Source organism: Mustelus asterias, chromosome 18 (genome assembly GCF_964213995.1).
Source record: "Mustelus asterias chromosome 18, sMusAst1.hap1.1, whole genome shotgun sequence".
NCBI lineage: Eukaryota > Metazoa > Chordata > Chondrichthyes > Carcharhiniformes > Triakidae > Mustelus > Mustelus asterias.
In genome coordinates, this window is record NC_135818.1 from 57,826,806 (window position 1) to 57,839,143 (window position 12,338).

The 12,338-nt window shown below is 45.4% G+C and overlaps 1 protein-coding gene across 4 annotated transcripts in view; it reads right to left on the bottom strand.

The window, feature by feature from the left end:
• Positions 1 to 12,338, bottom strand: part of LOC144507177 (tumor necrosis factor alpha-induced protein 2-like) — a 41,798-nt gene that overhangs the window by 13,331 nt on the left and 16,129 nt on the right. For all 4 annotated transcript variants that reach the window (XM_078234026.1, XM_078234028.1, XM_078234027.1 and 1 more), the window contains exons 8-11: positions 5,351 to 5,449; positions 3,996 to 4,122; positions 3,161 to 3,283; positions 1,791 to 1,946 (exon numbers count right to left, since the gene is read on the bottom strand). In XM_078234026.1, coding sequence (XP_078090152.1) covers positions 1,791 to 1,946; positions 3,161 to 3,283; positions 3,996 to 4,122; positions 5,351 to 5,449 — 505 coding nt within the window. The remainder of the gene's footprint in view (positions 1 to 1,790; positions 1,947 to 3,160; positions 3,284 to 3,995; positions 4,123 to 5,350; positions 5,450 to 12,338) is intronic.

A 12,338-nucleotide genomic window follows, 5' to 3' on the forward strand; every position in this document is an offset into this window, starting at 1 on the left:
TTCCTCCAAATAAAAGATGTGGCTATGGGCACCCGCCTGAGTCCCAGTTATGCCTGTCTCTTTATGGGTTACGTGGAACATTCCTTGTTTCAATCCTATTTCGGCCCGCTCCCATAACTCCTTTATTGGTACATCAATGACTATTTCGGTGCCGCATCAAGCTCTCATCTGGACTTGAAAAAATGTATCAATTTCGCTTCTAATTTCCACCCTCTATCACCTTCACATGGTCCATCTCCAACACTTCCCTCCCCTTCCTTGACCTCTTTCTCTGCGTTTCTGGTGATAGATTGTCCATTAGTATCCATTACAAGCCCACTGACTCCCACAGCTATCTTGGCTACAGCTTTTCACACCCCACCTTCTGTAAGGACTCCATCTCACTCTCTCAGTTCCTTCGCTTCCATCCCATTCGTTCTGATGATACCACTCTCCAAAACAGCGCTGCCGATATGTTGTCCTTCTTCCTTAATCGTGATTTCCCACCCACTGTGGGCTCTCAACTGTCTGACCCATCTCCCCATGCCCGTGCTCTCACCCTTTCCCCTCCCTCCCAGAACCAGGATTGGGGCTCCCTTGTCCTCATTTTCCACCCCACCAGTCTCCGCATTCAAAAAATCATCCTCACCCATTTCCACCAACTCCGGCATGATGTCACCACTAAACACATTTCCTTTTACACCCCCTGTCAACATTCCGCAGGGACCATTCCCTCCAGGACACCTTGGTCCACTCCTCCATCACACCCAAAACCTCACCCACCACCCACAGAACCTTCCAATGCTATCAGAGAAGGTGCAACACATGCACCTGCTCACCATCCAAGGGCCTAAACACTCTATTCAGGTGAAGCATCACTTTATGTGCACCTCTAATCTGGTCTATTGCATCCATTGTTCCCAATGTTGTCTAGTCTACGTTGAGAGACTAAACGCAGACTGGGTGACTGCTTTGCAGAACACTGTCTCCAAGCATGATCCAGACCTTCCTGTCGATTGCCATTTAAACACACCATCCTGCTCTCATATCCACATGTCTGTCCTTGGCCTGTTGCAATGTTCCAGTGAAGCCCAACACAAACACTTCCCCTTCTTTATTAAATCCTGCTTTCCATCATTTTTCCCATACCACTGTCTCTTCTCCCCCCTCCCCACCACCCTCCCCCCACCAAACTCCCCCCCCCCCCCTCCCCTCCCATCCCCTCAGGGCCATCGGTTATCTGTTTCTGGTTGTCTTTTGACATTCTGCTTACATGTTCTGATCTCTTAATGGCTGCTATTTGCACCCTTCTTAGCCATGATCACCATCATTTACAATCCCCTTGTCTTTTTTGCCCATGACATTGTTGTCAATGTTCCTTGTCTCCACCTACTGCTGGCCCTCTATCCAGCCGCCACAGCGCCCACCTCGCCCCCCCCCGCACCCCCCCCCCCCCCGCACCCCCCCCCCCCCCCCCCACCTCACCACAACAGTGTCAATCTCATCCTATTTACAATTGTCTTCAGCCCTGACGAAGGGTCATCCAGACTCAAAAGGTTAGCTTTGTTCTCTCTCCACAGATGCTGTCAAACCTGTGGAGATTTTCCAGCATTTTACTGCAGCTAACCAGCCTTATCTGCCAAGCTTTGTGTGGTTACGTACATGCACTGTAAACCTAGTGTAGACCTATCGCATCACTGTTTCTTACTCTAGTGCTATCTGTTTCTCCCAATCCTTTGTGCAACTTGCTTTCCTGTTCTAATGCCATATCCCGCCTCCCATCATTTTCAGAACTCATTTGGTTTACTTACAAAGAAACTGAATAATTTCTGTAACTGGTCAGCCTCATTCTTTATCTGGTCCGCTACTTGTTTCTGTTGATTTTCTGTTTTGCAATTCAGCCTTTTCTTCATAATTCTTAGGATATATTCTGTAATGAGCTGCTTATGGATTTCTCTCAGTAGATCCTGTTTTAAAAAAAAACAAGATAAGAATTATAGCAGGGTGTGGATACAGAATATTTTATTCCGCTAAAAGCAAACATCTACAGGCATGAAATAATCCTTTTTTATGAAATGTTTCCAAGTAAAATGTTTATCAAAGAGCTTTTTTTGGAAGTTGAGACACCCTCCATCCCCCAGTTTTCTGCTGTTACTTATTTTCTAAAGGTCTGCTTTCATACTGGGCACTTCCCACCAACTGCTGGTGTTCTTTGTGGATTGAATGTTTCCAAGGTAGAAAATGATTAGGAGGAAGAACCGTTTTCAGGCCCTGATCATGCTCACTGTCAAAGGGCATCTGATGGCTTAGTTCCACAGGAGGTTGCTCCCCCCTGTTCACGGTCCAACTGAGGATGCTGGCCCGAGGACACCGGAGGGCCATACAGAGCAGCCAAAGTGAAGGGTGATTGGTAACCTCACTGTGAATGCTGCTGAGGTGAATGGAGAGGGATCAGATGGAGGTTCATGAGTCGATGAACTGCAGACAAGGCGGATGTCCCGTGTGCTCTGGTAAAAATCCATTCTGCTTCAACAATGCCCTGCTAAATTACCTCAATGTATACTTTAAATGGCTTCCTGCCACTGCTGGATGATCTACTGCCAAATCCTTGAAGCTACCCCTGGACAAATCATAAGGAGGTGTCAATCTGTTGGGAAACCAGCACCCGCCCTTTGCTGCAAATTTGTCACCATTGCTCCCATCCCGCTATCTCCAAAAGTCTGAGTCTTCTGAAAAAGTCTCCTCCATCCCCATGTCCCTGTGAGTGCTGCAATTTCAATATCTGAGGGTTAGCAGTGATTGTGAACTTTTGCAATCACACTTAATTCTGTCCACACCCATGCATGATTCCAACATGGATCACTGCTCCGGGAGGTGACCACAAGTAAGAGTTCAGTCTAACTGTTGTCCCTTCCCCAGCCCAAGGTTAAGAAGGCTAATTACATGCCCCATCTGCGGAAGTTGGTTAAGATAGCACGGAATGATTCTGGGTCTTTGTATAGCTCAGTGTCCCGCCACAAAGACATTTTCATATCGATCTATTGGCAGTATCCTAACATTCTCTTCAAAACGGTGAGCAGAAGGTTGGCACAGCTGTGGATTGTCATCTTTGCAGTGTCAATACTGTGCATTTGAGAAAGCTGTTGATAATGATGAGTTTTTTCTCAATCCTGTGACATACCTGATACTGTGGTGCTTTCAATTTCTTTAGCTTTGTGAGATGTTCCTCTGTAATATCATAAATATTGTCTATGGGCTCCGGACAGTCAAGCCATTTTGCTGTCACCAGCATTTTGCAGTGAGGCTAAGGAAGAAAGTAAAGGACTTAATTTATAATAACTCAAATTATATAAATGGAAAATAATTGTTCTTTTCAAAACTTGACCCCCAAACAAACATCAACAATTTGTTAAGCCAGATATTTCCAAATATTATTTGGATATTTCCTAATGCAGATTTGCACATTGTCAAGAGCAATGGGAATTTTTTTTTTTAATAAGGTTGAGTGAAAATGGTGGAACATGGTAGGGATTGAGCACAGTGTACATAAGTATCAATCATCATGTATAAAGAACATGAAGAATCTTTCTCAATATTTTTCTCAACATGATCCTGGGACTTTGTATAGCTCAGTGGTTAGCACTGCTGCCTCAGAGCACCAGGGACCCGGGTTCAATTCTGTCCTTGGGTGACTGTGTGGAGTTTGTATGTTCTCCCCCGTGTCTGTGTGGGTTTCCTCCCACAGTCCAAAGATGTGCATGTTAGTTGGATTGGACATGCTAAATTGTCCCAAGTTGTGTAGGTTAGGTGGATTAGCCATGTTAGGTGTGTGGGGTTGTAGGAATAGGGCAGCGGAGAGGGCCTGGTTAAGATAGTCTGTCAGAGAGTCGGTGCAGACCCGAATGGCCTCTTTCTGCACTGTAAGGATTCTATGCTTTCTCAATTTTATAAGAAGTTGCTTCTGCAGGCATTTAAAATTCACTTTTAGATACATGTTTACTTTGTTCACACCATACCTTTAATTTACAAAACAAGGTCTTTATTAAGCTTTCTTTTCTCTTCTTTTCCATTTCACTCAGAATTGAAAGGATGTCACTTTTCTGCACGGCATTTGTGATTTTCTCATTTTTATTAAGGTAATTCCTGTAAACAGAAAGGAAGGTTCAGAAATTGCACATGTTTAAACCCAGAAGAGCCTCGTGAAAGAGAGCTGCAACGGTCAAGCTAGTGAATATTTGCTGCCTTGTTGGGCAAATCCTGGAAGTTGTTAGGATAAGAGTTGGAGTGGGAGGGTGTGGGTGGTGCTGGGGAAAGAGCATGGGAGAAGGGTCAGTCATGGAGCATCGATAACCCTCAGCATTGCTGTAGAACCGAGACACTCCTGTCAACTCCACAGGAAAGCGACTTAAAATTTTTAAAAAATCTCTTGTTAGCACTGAATATATTTTTTGGGGCACCAGGTACAGCCCTGTGAGATTGGTGACTTTTGTTTTTGTTTTCACCCTGATAATGGGTGTATTGAGGACTGATATCTATCCCTTATTTCAATTATGCCTCTTAAGTGTGGTCTATTTATGGTTGCAAAGAGATTTTTTTATACAACTAACATATTATTGATCGAAAAATCAATCTGAGAAATTTCATAGAATAGGATCGCTACAGTGCAGAAGGAGACCATTCGGCCCATCGAGCCTTCACTGAAAACAATCACACCCGAGCCCTATTCCTGTAACCCCACGTATTCACCCTGCTAGTCCTCCTGACACAATTCTGGCCTTGGGTGACTGGCTGTGTGGAGTTTGCACATTCTCCCCGTGTCTGTGTGGGTTTCCTCAGGGTGCTCTGGTTTCCTCCCACGGTCCAAAGATGTGTGGGTTAGGTGGATTGTCCATGCTAAATTGCCCCTTAGTGTCAGGGGGACTAGCTAGGGTAAATGCATGGGGTTATGGGGATAGGGCCTGGGTGGGATTGTGGCTAGTGCAGACTCAATGGGCCGAATGGCCTCCTTCGGCACTGTAGGATTCTATGATTCTGTGAGGAAAATGTGTAAACGGCACAGTCACCCGAGGCTGGAATTGAATCCAGGTCCCTGGCGCCGGGAGGCGGCAGTGCTAACCACTGTGCCACCATGTGGTCTATTTATGGTTGCAAAGATATTTTTATGTAACTAACATTTTATTGATCCAAAACTCAATCTGAGAAATCTAACTAAAGTCCTTGAACTAATTATTGTCCAAACAGAAATATTTAAAATTATTTTGTAGCAACTCTGTCTACACTTCCATACAACATTGTTTATGCTTAGTATTGCATGATATTAGACACATTTCCAATATGAGAGATGTTATACCATTCAGCTCACCAAACCTACCTGATAGATTCACAACTGTTGATAATTGTGATGACATTCGGAATGAAATTTGGATGGTTGAAATGGCATTTTTCAAAATTTTCTGCTGAATTCTGGAAGCTGAAAGACATTTTATATTTTATTCATCATTTGTACCACAAGAGCTATAAACAAAGTGTCAACATATTTGTATCACTGCATGATGTATTTCAGAATAATTCTAATTTATCAATTAGGTCATTGAGTTTTCTAGGCTTTCTCCATTTTCTCAATATCATTGATCCTAGAAGACTGGAGGCAGCATGACTGAGGTGTTCAAAATGTTATAAGGATTGTATAGCGCGGATAGAAATAATCTATTTTCGTGGTCATCAAGTCGTGGGAATGGGACTTGAATTCAGAACTTCTGACACAGAGGCAGGGGCGCTACCCACGGCACCACAAGGACAGTCAGTAACCATGGTAATGTTTAGTTAACCAAGAACAAGAGAGCATAATTGTTAAATCAGTGCAAGGTCATTTAGGAGTGAAATCAGACTGTACTTTTTTACACAAAGGGTCATAGAAATCTCTCCCAAACAGACTGTGAACATTGTGTCAATTGAAATTTTCAAGGTTAAGATTGAAAGTTTTATGTAAGGTAAGGATAGCAAAGAATACGGAGAAACGGAGGGTTAATGGATGTAAGGGTGGCGGGGCGGGGGGGGGGGGGGGGGGGGGAATCCATTTAGATGTGGTGAAGACCAGGAGTGGATGGAACAGCTGTGTGTGCCGGCTCAGTCTGTTGGGGGGAGGGTGGGAGAAGGAGCCAATTGTCAGGGAGGGGGATGGGAGTGATGGAGGAGGCCGATTATCGGGGGTGAAAGTGATGATCGGGGGTGGGGGGTGCGTAGAGAAGTGCCGACTCTGATCGGGGCTGGGGAGGGAAGTCTCTGAGACCTTAGTAGTGGGCTGGGGAAGGAGGTTTACTCAGGTTATGATCAGGGAGCTCCTTAAAGATGGCACCCCGATCTCTGAGCACCCGGGTTTTGTTGGCGTGTTGAGGCGCCGCCTCTCTGTATGATGGCATAAAACATTCCCCCTTGATTTTTTTTTGGCAAGAGTGTGGTAAGATCGGGAGAGAAAACCGACCGGTTTCTATGGAGAGAAATACACCAATTTTCTCACTGGAGACAACACTTTGTCATATTTGGTAAGATTTAGCTCTGTAGCTTTGCAGCGGAAACTAAGCATTAGCTTTGCCATCACTTTTCCCCTAAACTCATGTGTTTTCTATTATAGGAAGCTAAGAAAAACAACATTTTATTCCAACAGTTTCTGTCCAACAATTCTTGGCTGGATAACGTTGAGCAGGAAAATCTATTTATTTTTCCTTTCGTGGAATGAAAAGGTGGCCCAGTTGCTGAATCCATTTATCAATTTTAAGGTTTAAAAATTGGAGAGATGGCACATCAAGATGGAAGAGTTTGAGTTTGAGCGGTTCCATCAAATAGGTTTTTAAGTCATTTTGAGGACCAACAGGCCACTTGCAATTTCTCCAGCCTGACTAAGTCTATGTTCCACATATGTAAAAAGTGTGAGAGGTTTCAGATCCTCCTCCATTATTGAAAGGACCTGCGCCATATTTCTGGCAGCTTTTCTGTCCTATGTTCCTGATCTTTGGCCACCCAGAGCAGAATGGGGGCGGACAAATCAATGGACCTCCTCATGAATCTGTTCTTGGGCCTGGTCACAGTAGCCATCAACAGAAGATGTCCGTATCACTTAATCCATGCAGGGAATTGATCCTGTGGGCAGATCATCGACTTGCTCAACTGACAGTGAACATCCAACTAACACTAAGACATCGCAAGACCTAAAATTCCAAGCGGAAGAAGATCAATGTCTCAGTCGTAAAGAAGCCTGACCAAAAGGAGGAATCCCATGACAAATCTGGAAAATCTTCACACATCCAACTAAATTCCAGAACAATGGGATCAAACAAAATCAGCTGTACTAGTCTCCTGTACCCAGGTTATTGGCTGTGGGTAATGCCATCATGTGGAGATACCAGCGTTGGACTGGGGTAAACACAGTAAGAGTTTTAACAACACCAGGTTCATGCACAGGTTCAAACAGGACTTCTTCACCGCACAGGACCTTCAACCGATGCTATACACTAGATACATCGATGACATTTTCTTCCTTTGGAGTCATGGTGAACAATCACTGAAACAACTATATGATGACATCAACAAGTTCCATCCCACCATCACACTCACCATGGACTTCTGTCCGGAATCGGTTGCATTCTTGGACACACGCATCTCCATTAAGGACGGTCACCACAGCACCTCACTGTACCACAAGCCCATGGATAACCTCACGATGCTCCACTTCTCCAGCTTCCACCCTAAACACATTAAAGAAGCCATCCCCTACGGACAAGCCCTCCGTATACACAGGATCTGCTCAGATGAGGAGGATCACAACAGACACCTCCAGACATGAAAGATGCCCTCATAAGAACAGGATATGGCGCTCGACTCATCGATCGACAGTTCTGACGCGCCACAGCGAAAAACCGCACTGACCTCCTCAGAAGACAAACACGGGACACGGTGGACAGAGTACCCTTCGTCGTCCAGTACTTCCCCAGAGCGGAGAAGCTACGGCATCTCCTCCGGAGCCTTCAACATGTCATTGATGAAGACGAACATCTCGCCAAGGCCACCCCCACACCCCCACTTCTTGCCTTCAAACAACCGCACAACCTCAAACAGACCATTGTCCGCAGCAAACTACCCAGCCTTCAGGAGAACAGTGACCACGACACCACACAACCCTGCCTCAGCAAACTCTGCAAGACGTGCCGGATCATCGACACGGATGCCATCATCTCACGTGAGAACACCACCTACCAGGTACACGGTACCTACTCTTGCAACTCGGCCAACATTGTCTACCTGATACGCTGCAGGAAAGGATGTCCCGAGGCATGGTACATTGGGGAAACCATGCAGATGCTACGACAATGGATGAATGAACACTGCTCGACGATCACCAGGCAAGACTGTTCGCTTCCTGTGGGGGAACACTTCAGCGGTCACGGGCATTCAGCCTCTGATCTTCGGGTAAGCGTTCTCCAAGGCGGCCTTCATGACACACGACAGCGCAGAGTCGCTGAGCAGAAACTGATAGCCAAGTTCCGCACACATGAGGACGGCCTAAACCGGGATGTTGGCTTTATGTCACACTATCAGTAACCCCCACAGCTTGCCTCCTGGACTTGCAGAATCTCACTGGCTGTCCTGTCTAGAGACAATACACATCTCTTTAACCTGTGCTTAATGCTCCCTCCACTCACATTGTCTGTATCTTTAAGACCTGGTTGGTTGTAGAGATTCGCATTCTAATCAGTATTCTGTAACTTGATTTTGTGTCTCTGTGCACTGTTTGAGAGCAGATTTCCACTCCATCTGACGAAGGAGCAGCGCTCCGAAAGCAAATGGCATTTGCTACCAAATAAACCTGTTGGACTTTAACCTGATGTTGTTAAAACTCTTACGGTAATGCCATCACCAGGGCTAGTTTGATGAAAATGAGGTACAAATGTGTGACCTCCAGGAAGGAAAATGAATAGCCCTCATTTCCTGGCAGAACAACCCAAGGTTGCAAATCAAGAAGGCAACGACTCAAATTTGAAGCCCAAAGATGCGAAAAGATAAAGGATAGGTGGTGGGAAGAAAAAGCCAACAGGTCCAACAATATGCTGATGATCATGACATGTAAAGCTATTTTGGAAGTCACCGAAGTCAAATGGACAGAATCCCCTTTGCTCACAGGATGGTGTTCCGGCAATGCTGGAAGGAATATTTTGACCAACTCCAGATTGACAGATGATATTCTCCAGGCTATCCCCCAGTAACCTGTGGTACAATCCATGGGTGAGCTACCATTGATGGGAGAGCTGAGACAAGCAATCAGACGTTTGAAAAACCACAAAGCCTGCGGCCCTGATTGTATTCTAGTGGAGGTCTTCAAGGCTAGAGTCATAGGCAGAGAGTCATACAACACAGGAAAGGCCCTTCAGCACATTGAGTCTGCACCCACAATAACTGCCACTGGCAGACTTTAGTTCACATCAAGACTCAATGCTTTTATTCTCTGGATCTGGGAGGAAAGAAAACTTCCCCATCCCCAACTTCAAGAATTCAACAATTCAAGAAGGGGGATAAATCACGCTATAGAAATTATTGAGGTATTTTCCTGCTGACTATATCAGAGAGAAGCACGAGACACATTCTCCTGAATCGCCTACTTCCAATAGCTGAAGAGATCCTCCCAGAGGCCGTGTGTCTTTAGGTCTTTTAGGGCAATTTCCGACTGTCTGTTGTCAGACAAATCTAAGAAAAAATGTTGAGAACAGCACCAGGAACTCTCCATTGCATTCATCAGTGTGACCAAAGCATTGGACTCAGTAAATCACCAGGCTCTGTGGATTACACTCCAAAGATTTGGAAGTCCAAGAAACCTCTTTACAATCTTGCAATTGCTTCATGCTGATACGGCTGCAATTGTCTTGAGTGGGAGATCTGACAATCAGGACCTGGGTCAGGCAAGGCTGAGTGACAGCTCCTATACAATTTACAATCTATCTGACAGTGCATATTCAGCCCATCAATGATCAACACCCTCCGGTGAAATACAGTCGAGATGGAAAACTCCATAACCTCAGTTGCCTCTACTGACCACACTGACCAAACGACACTGACCACCACATATATACATCTTGTTTTCTCAATTCTGAAATGGCCAGTGTTCCACAGATGATGAAGAAAATGCTTCAGAGATACTCTGAAGCTCTCCTTGAAGCACGGCATGGCAGCTTTGATATTAATGACTGGTAGGAGCTTGTTACCAATGGTTCAAAATGGTGATGATCTGTCCGTCAAGCAGCAATCACGCTTGCAGTCAAGACATCTTAAAGCTGAGGCACTGAGGCATCAGAGAACGAAAGAAAAGGAAGCAAACCCTGCAATCGGATCCCAGTACCTTGTGGGACATCCTGCCTCATGTATCTAAAAATCGACGGGGTGAGAATTGTCCTGTTCAATTACATGAAGGCACAAGACAGAAGCCCCTGACTCGGTGAGTAGAGATTATCCTTGAATCAAGGAGCAGCCAATGATGATGACAAGGGTCTGGGATAAAAATGACTGATGGATAGTTCACTCTCCTCGATGGCTATATTAATCAATGCTTGTGCCCCTCCCACCCCCCCACCCCACCCCCCCCCCCCCCCCCCCCCCCCCCCCCCAGGGAAGGAGCAGATAGGTATCTGGTGTCTGGTGCATTTAGATAACTCCTCCTCAAGACCATTTTGGTCAGGAAAAAGCGTGTACAAATTTAGAGAAATGGAAGGAAAATAACTTCCAAAGCTACGACTTGGAATGCTACTTACTTGCTGCAAGCTGGAAATGATGCACCTCATCACAACAATACGTGATAGATATTTACTGGTTTGATTTGATTTGATTTATTATTGTCACATTAATTGGGATACAGTGAAAAGTAGTGTTTCTTGCGTGCTATATAGATAAAGCATACCATTCATAGAGTACATAGGAGAGAAGGAAAGGAGAGAGTGCAGAGTGTAGTGTTACAGTCATAGCTAGGGTGTAGAGAAGGATCAACTTAATATATGGTAGGCCCGTTCAAAAGTCTGATGGCAGCAGGGAAGAAGCTGTTTTTGAGTCCGTTGGTATGTGATCTCAGACTGGTTTAAGGTTTATGAATAAACTTCTGCTCAGAAGTATTGAAATTACAAAAACCTCTTAATTGGTATAAGTCTCTGTAACCATCTGGGGTCTTGGGACTGCCTCCGTGTCAGGATTTTAAAGATTAAAGTTTTAAAAAGTTATTTATTAGTCATAAGTAAGGCTTACATTAACACTGCAATGAAGTTACTGTGAAATTTCCCTAGTTGCCACACTCTGGTGCCTGTTTGTGTTAATGCACCTAACCAGGTTTTCAGACTGTGGGAGGAAACCGGAGCACCTGGAGGAAACCCACGCAGACATAGGGAGAACGTGCAGACTCTGCACAGGCAAGTGACCCAAGCTGGGAATTGAACCCGGGCTCCCTGGCGCTGTGAAGCAGCAGTGCTAACCACTGTGCCACCATGCCACCCTTTGATTTGAGTAGTATTGAGTTAATAGTTTTGAGTTAATAGCATTGAGTTAATTGGCTTTGTCAAAGGCAGATCGTGCCTTACGAGCCTGGTGGATTTCTTCGAAAATGTGACTAAACACATTGACGAAGGGAAAGCGGTAGATGTGGTTTATATGGATTTTAGCAAGGCGTTCGATAAGGTCCCCCATGCAAGGCTTCTAGAAATAGTGAGAGGGCATGGGATCCAAGGGCTGCTGCCCTGTGGATCCAGAACTGGCTTGCCCAAAGGAGGCAGAGAGCGGGTATAGGTGGGTCTTTTTCTAAATGGAGGTCGGTCACCAGTGGTGTGCCCCAGGGATCTGTTCTGGGACCCTTGCTGTTTGTCATTTTCATAAATGACCTGGATGAGGAAGTGGAGGGATGGGTTGGTAAGTTTGCCGACGACACGAAGGTTGGTGGGGTTGTGGATAGTCTGGAGGGATGTCAGAAATTACAGAGGGAAATAGATAGGATGCAAGACTGGGCGGAGAAGTGGCAGATGGACTTCAACCCAGATAAATGCGTAGTGGTCCATTTTGGCAGGTCAAATGGGATGAAGGAGTACAATATAAAGGGAAAGACTCTTAGTACTGTAGAGGATCAGAAGGACCTTGGGGTCCGGGTCCATAGGACTCTAAAATCCAGCCCCGCAGGTGGAGGAGGTGGTTAAGAAGGCGTGTGGTGTGCTGGCCTTTATCAATCGAGGGATTGAGTTTAGGAGTCCGGGGATAATGATGCAGCTATATAAGACCCTCGTCAGACCCCACTTGGAGTACTGTGCTCAGTTCTGGCCGCCTCATTACAGGAAGGATGTGGA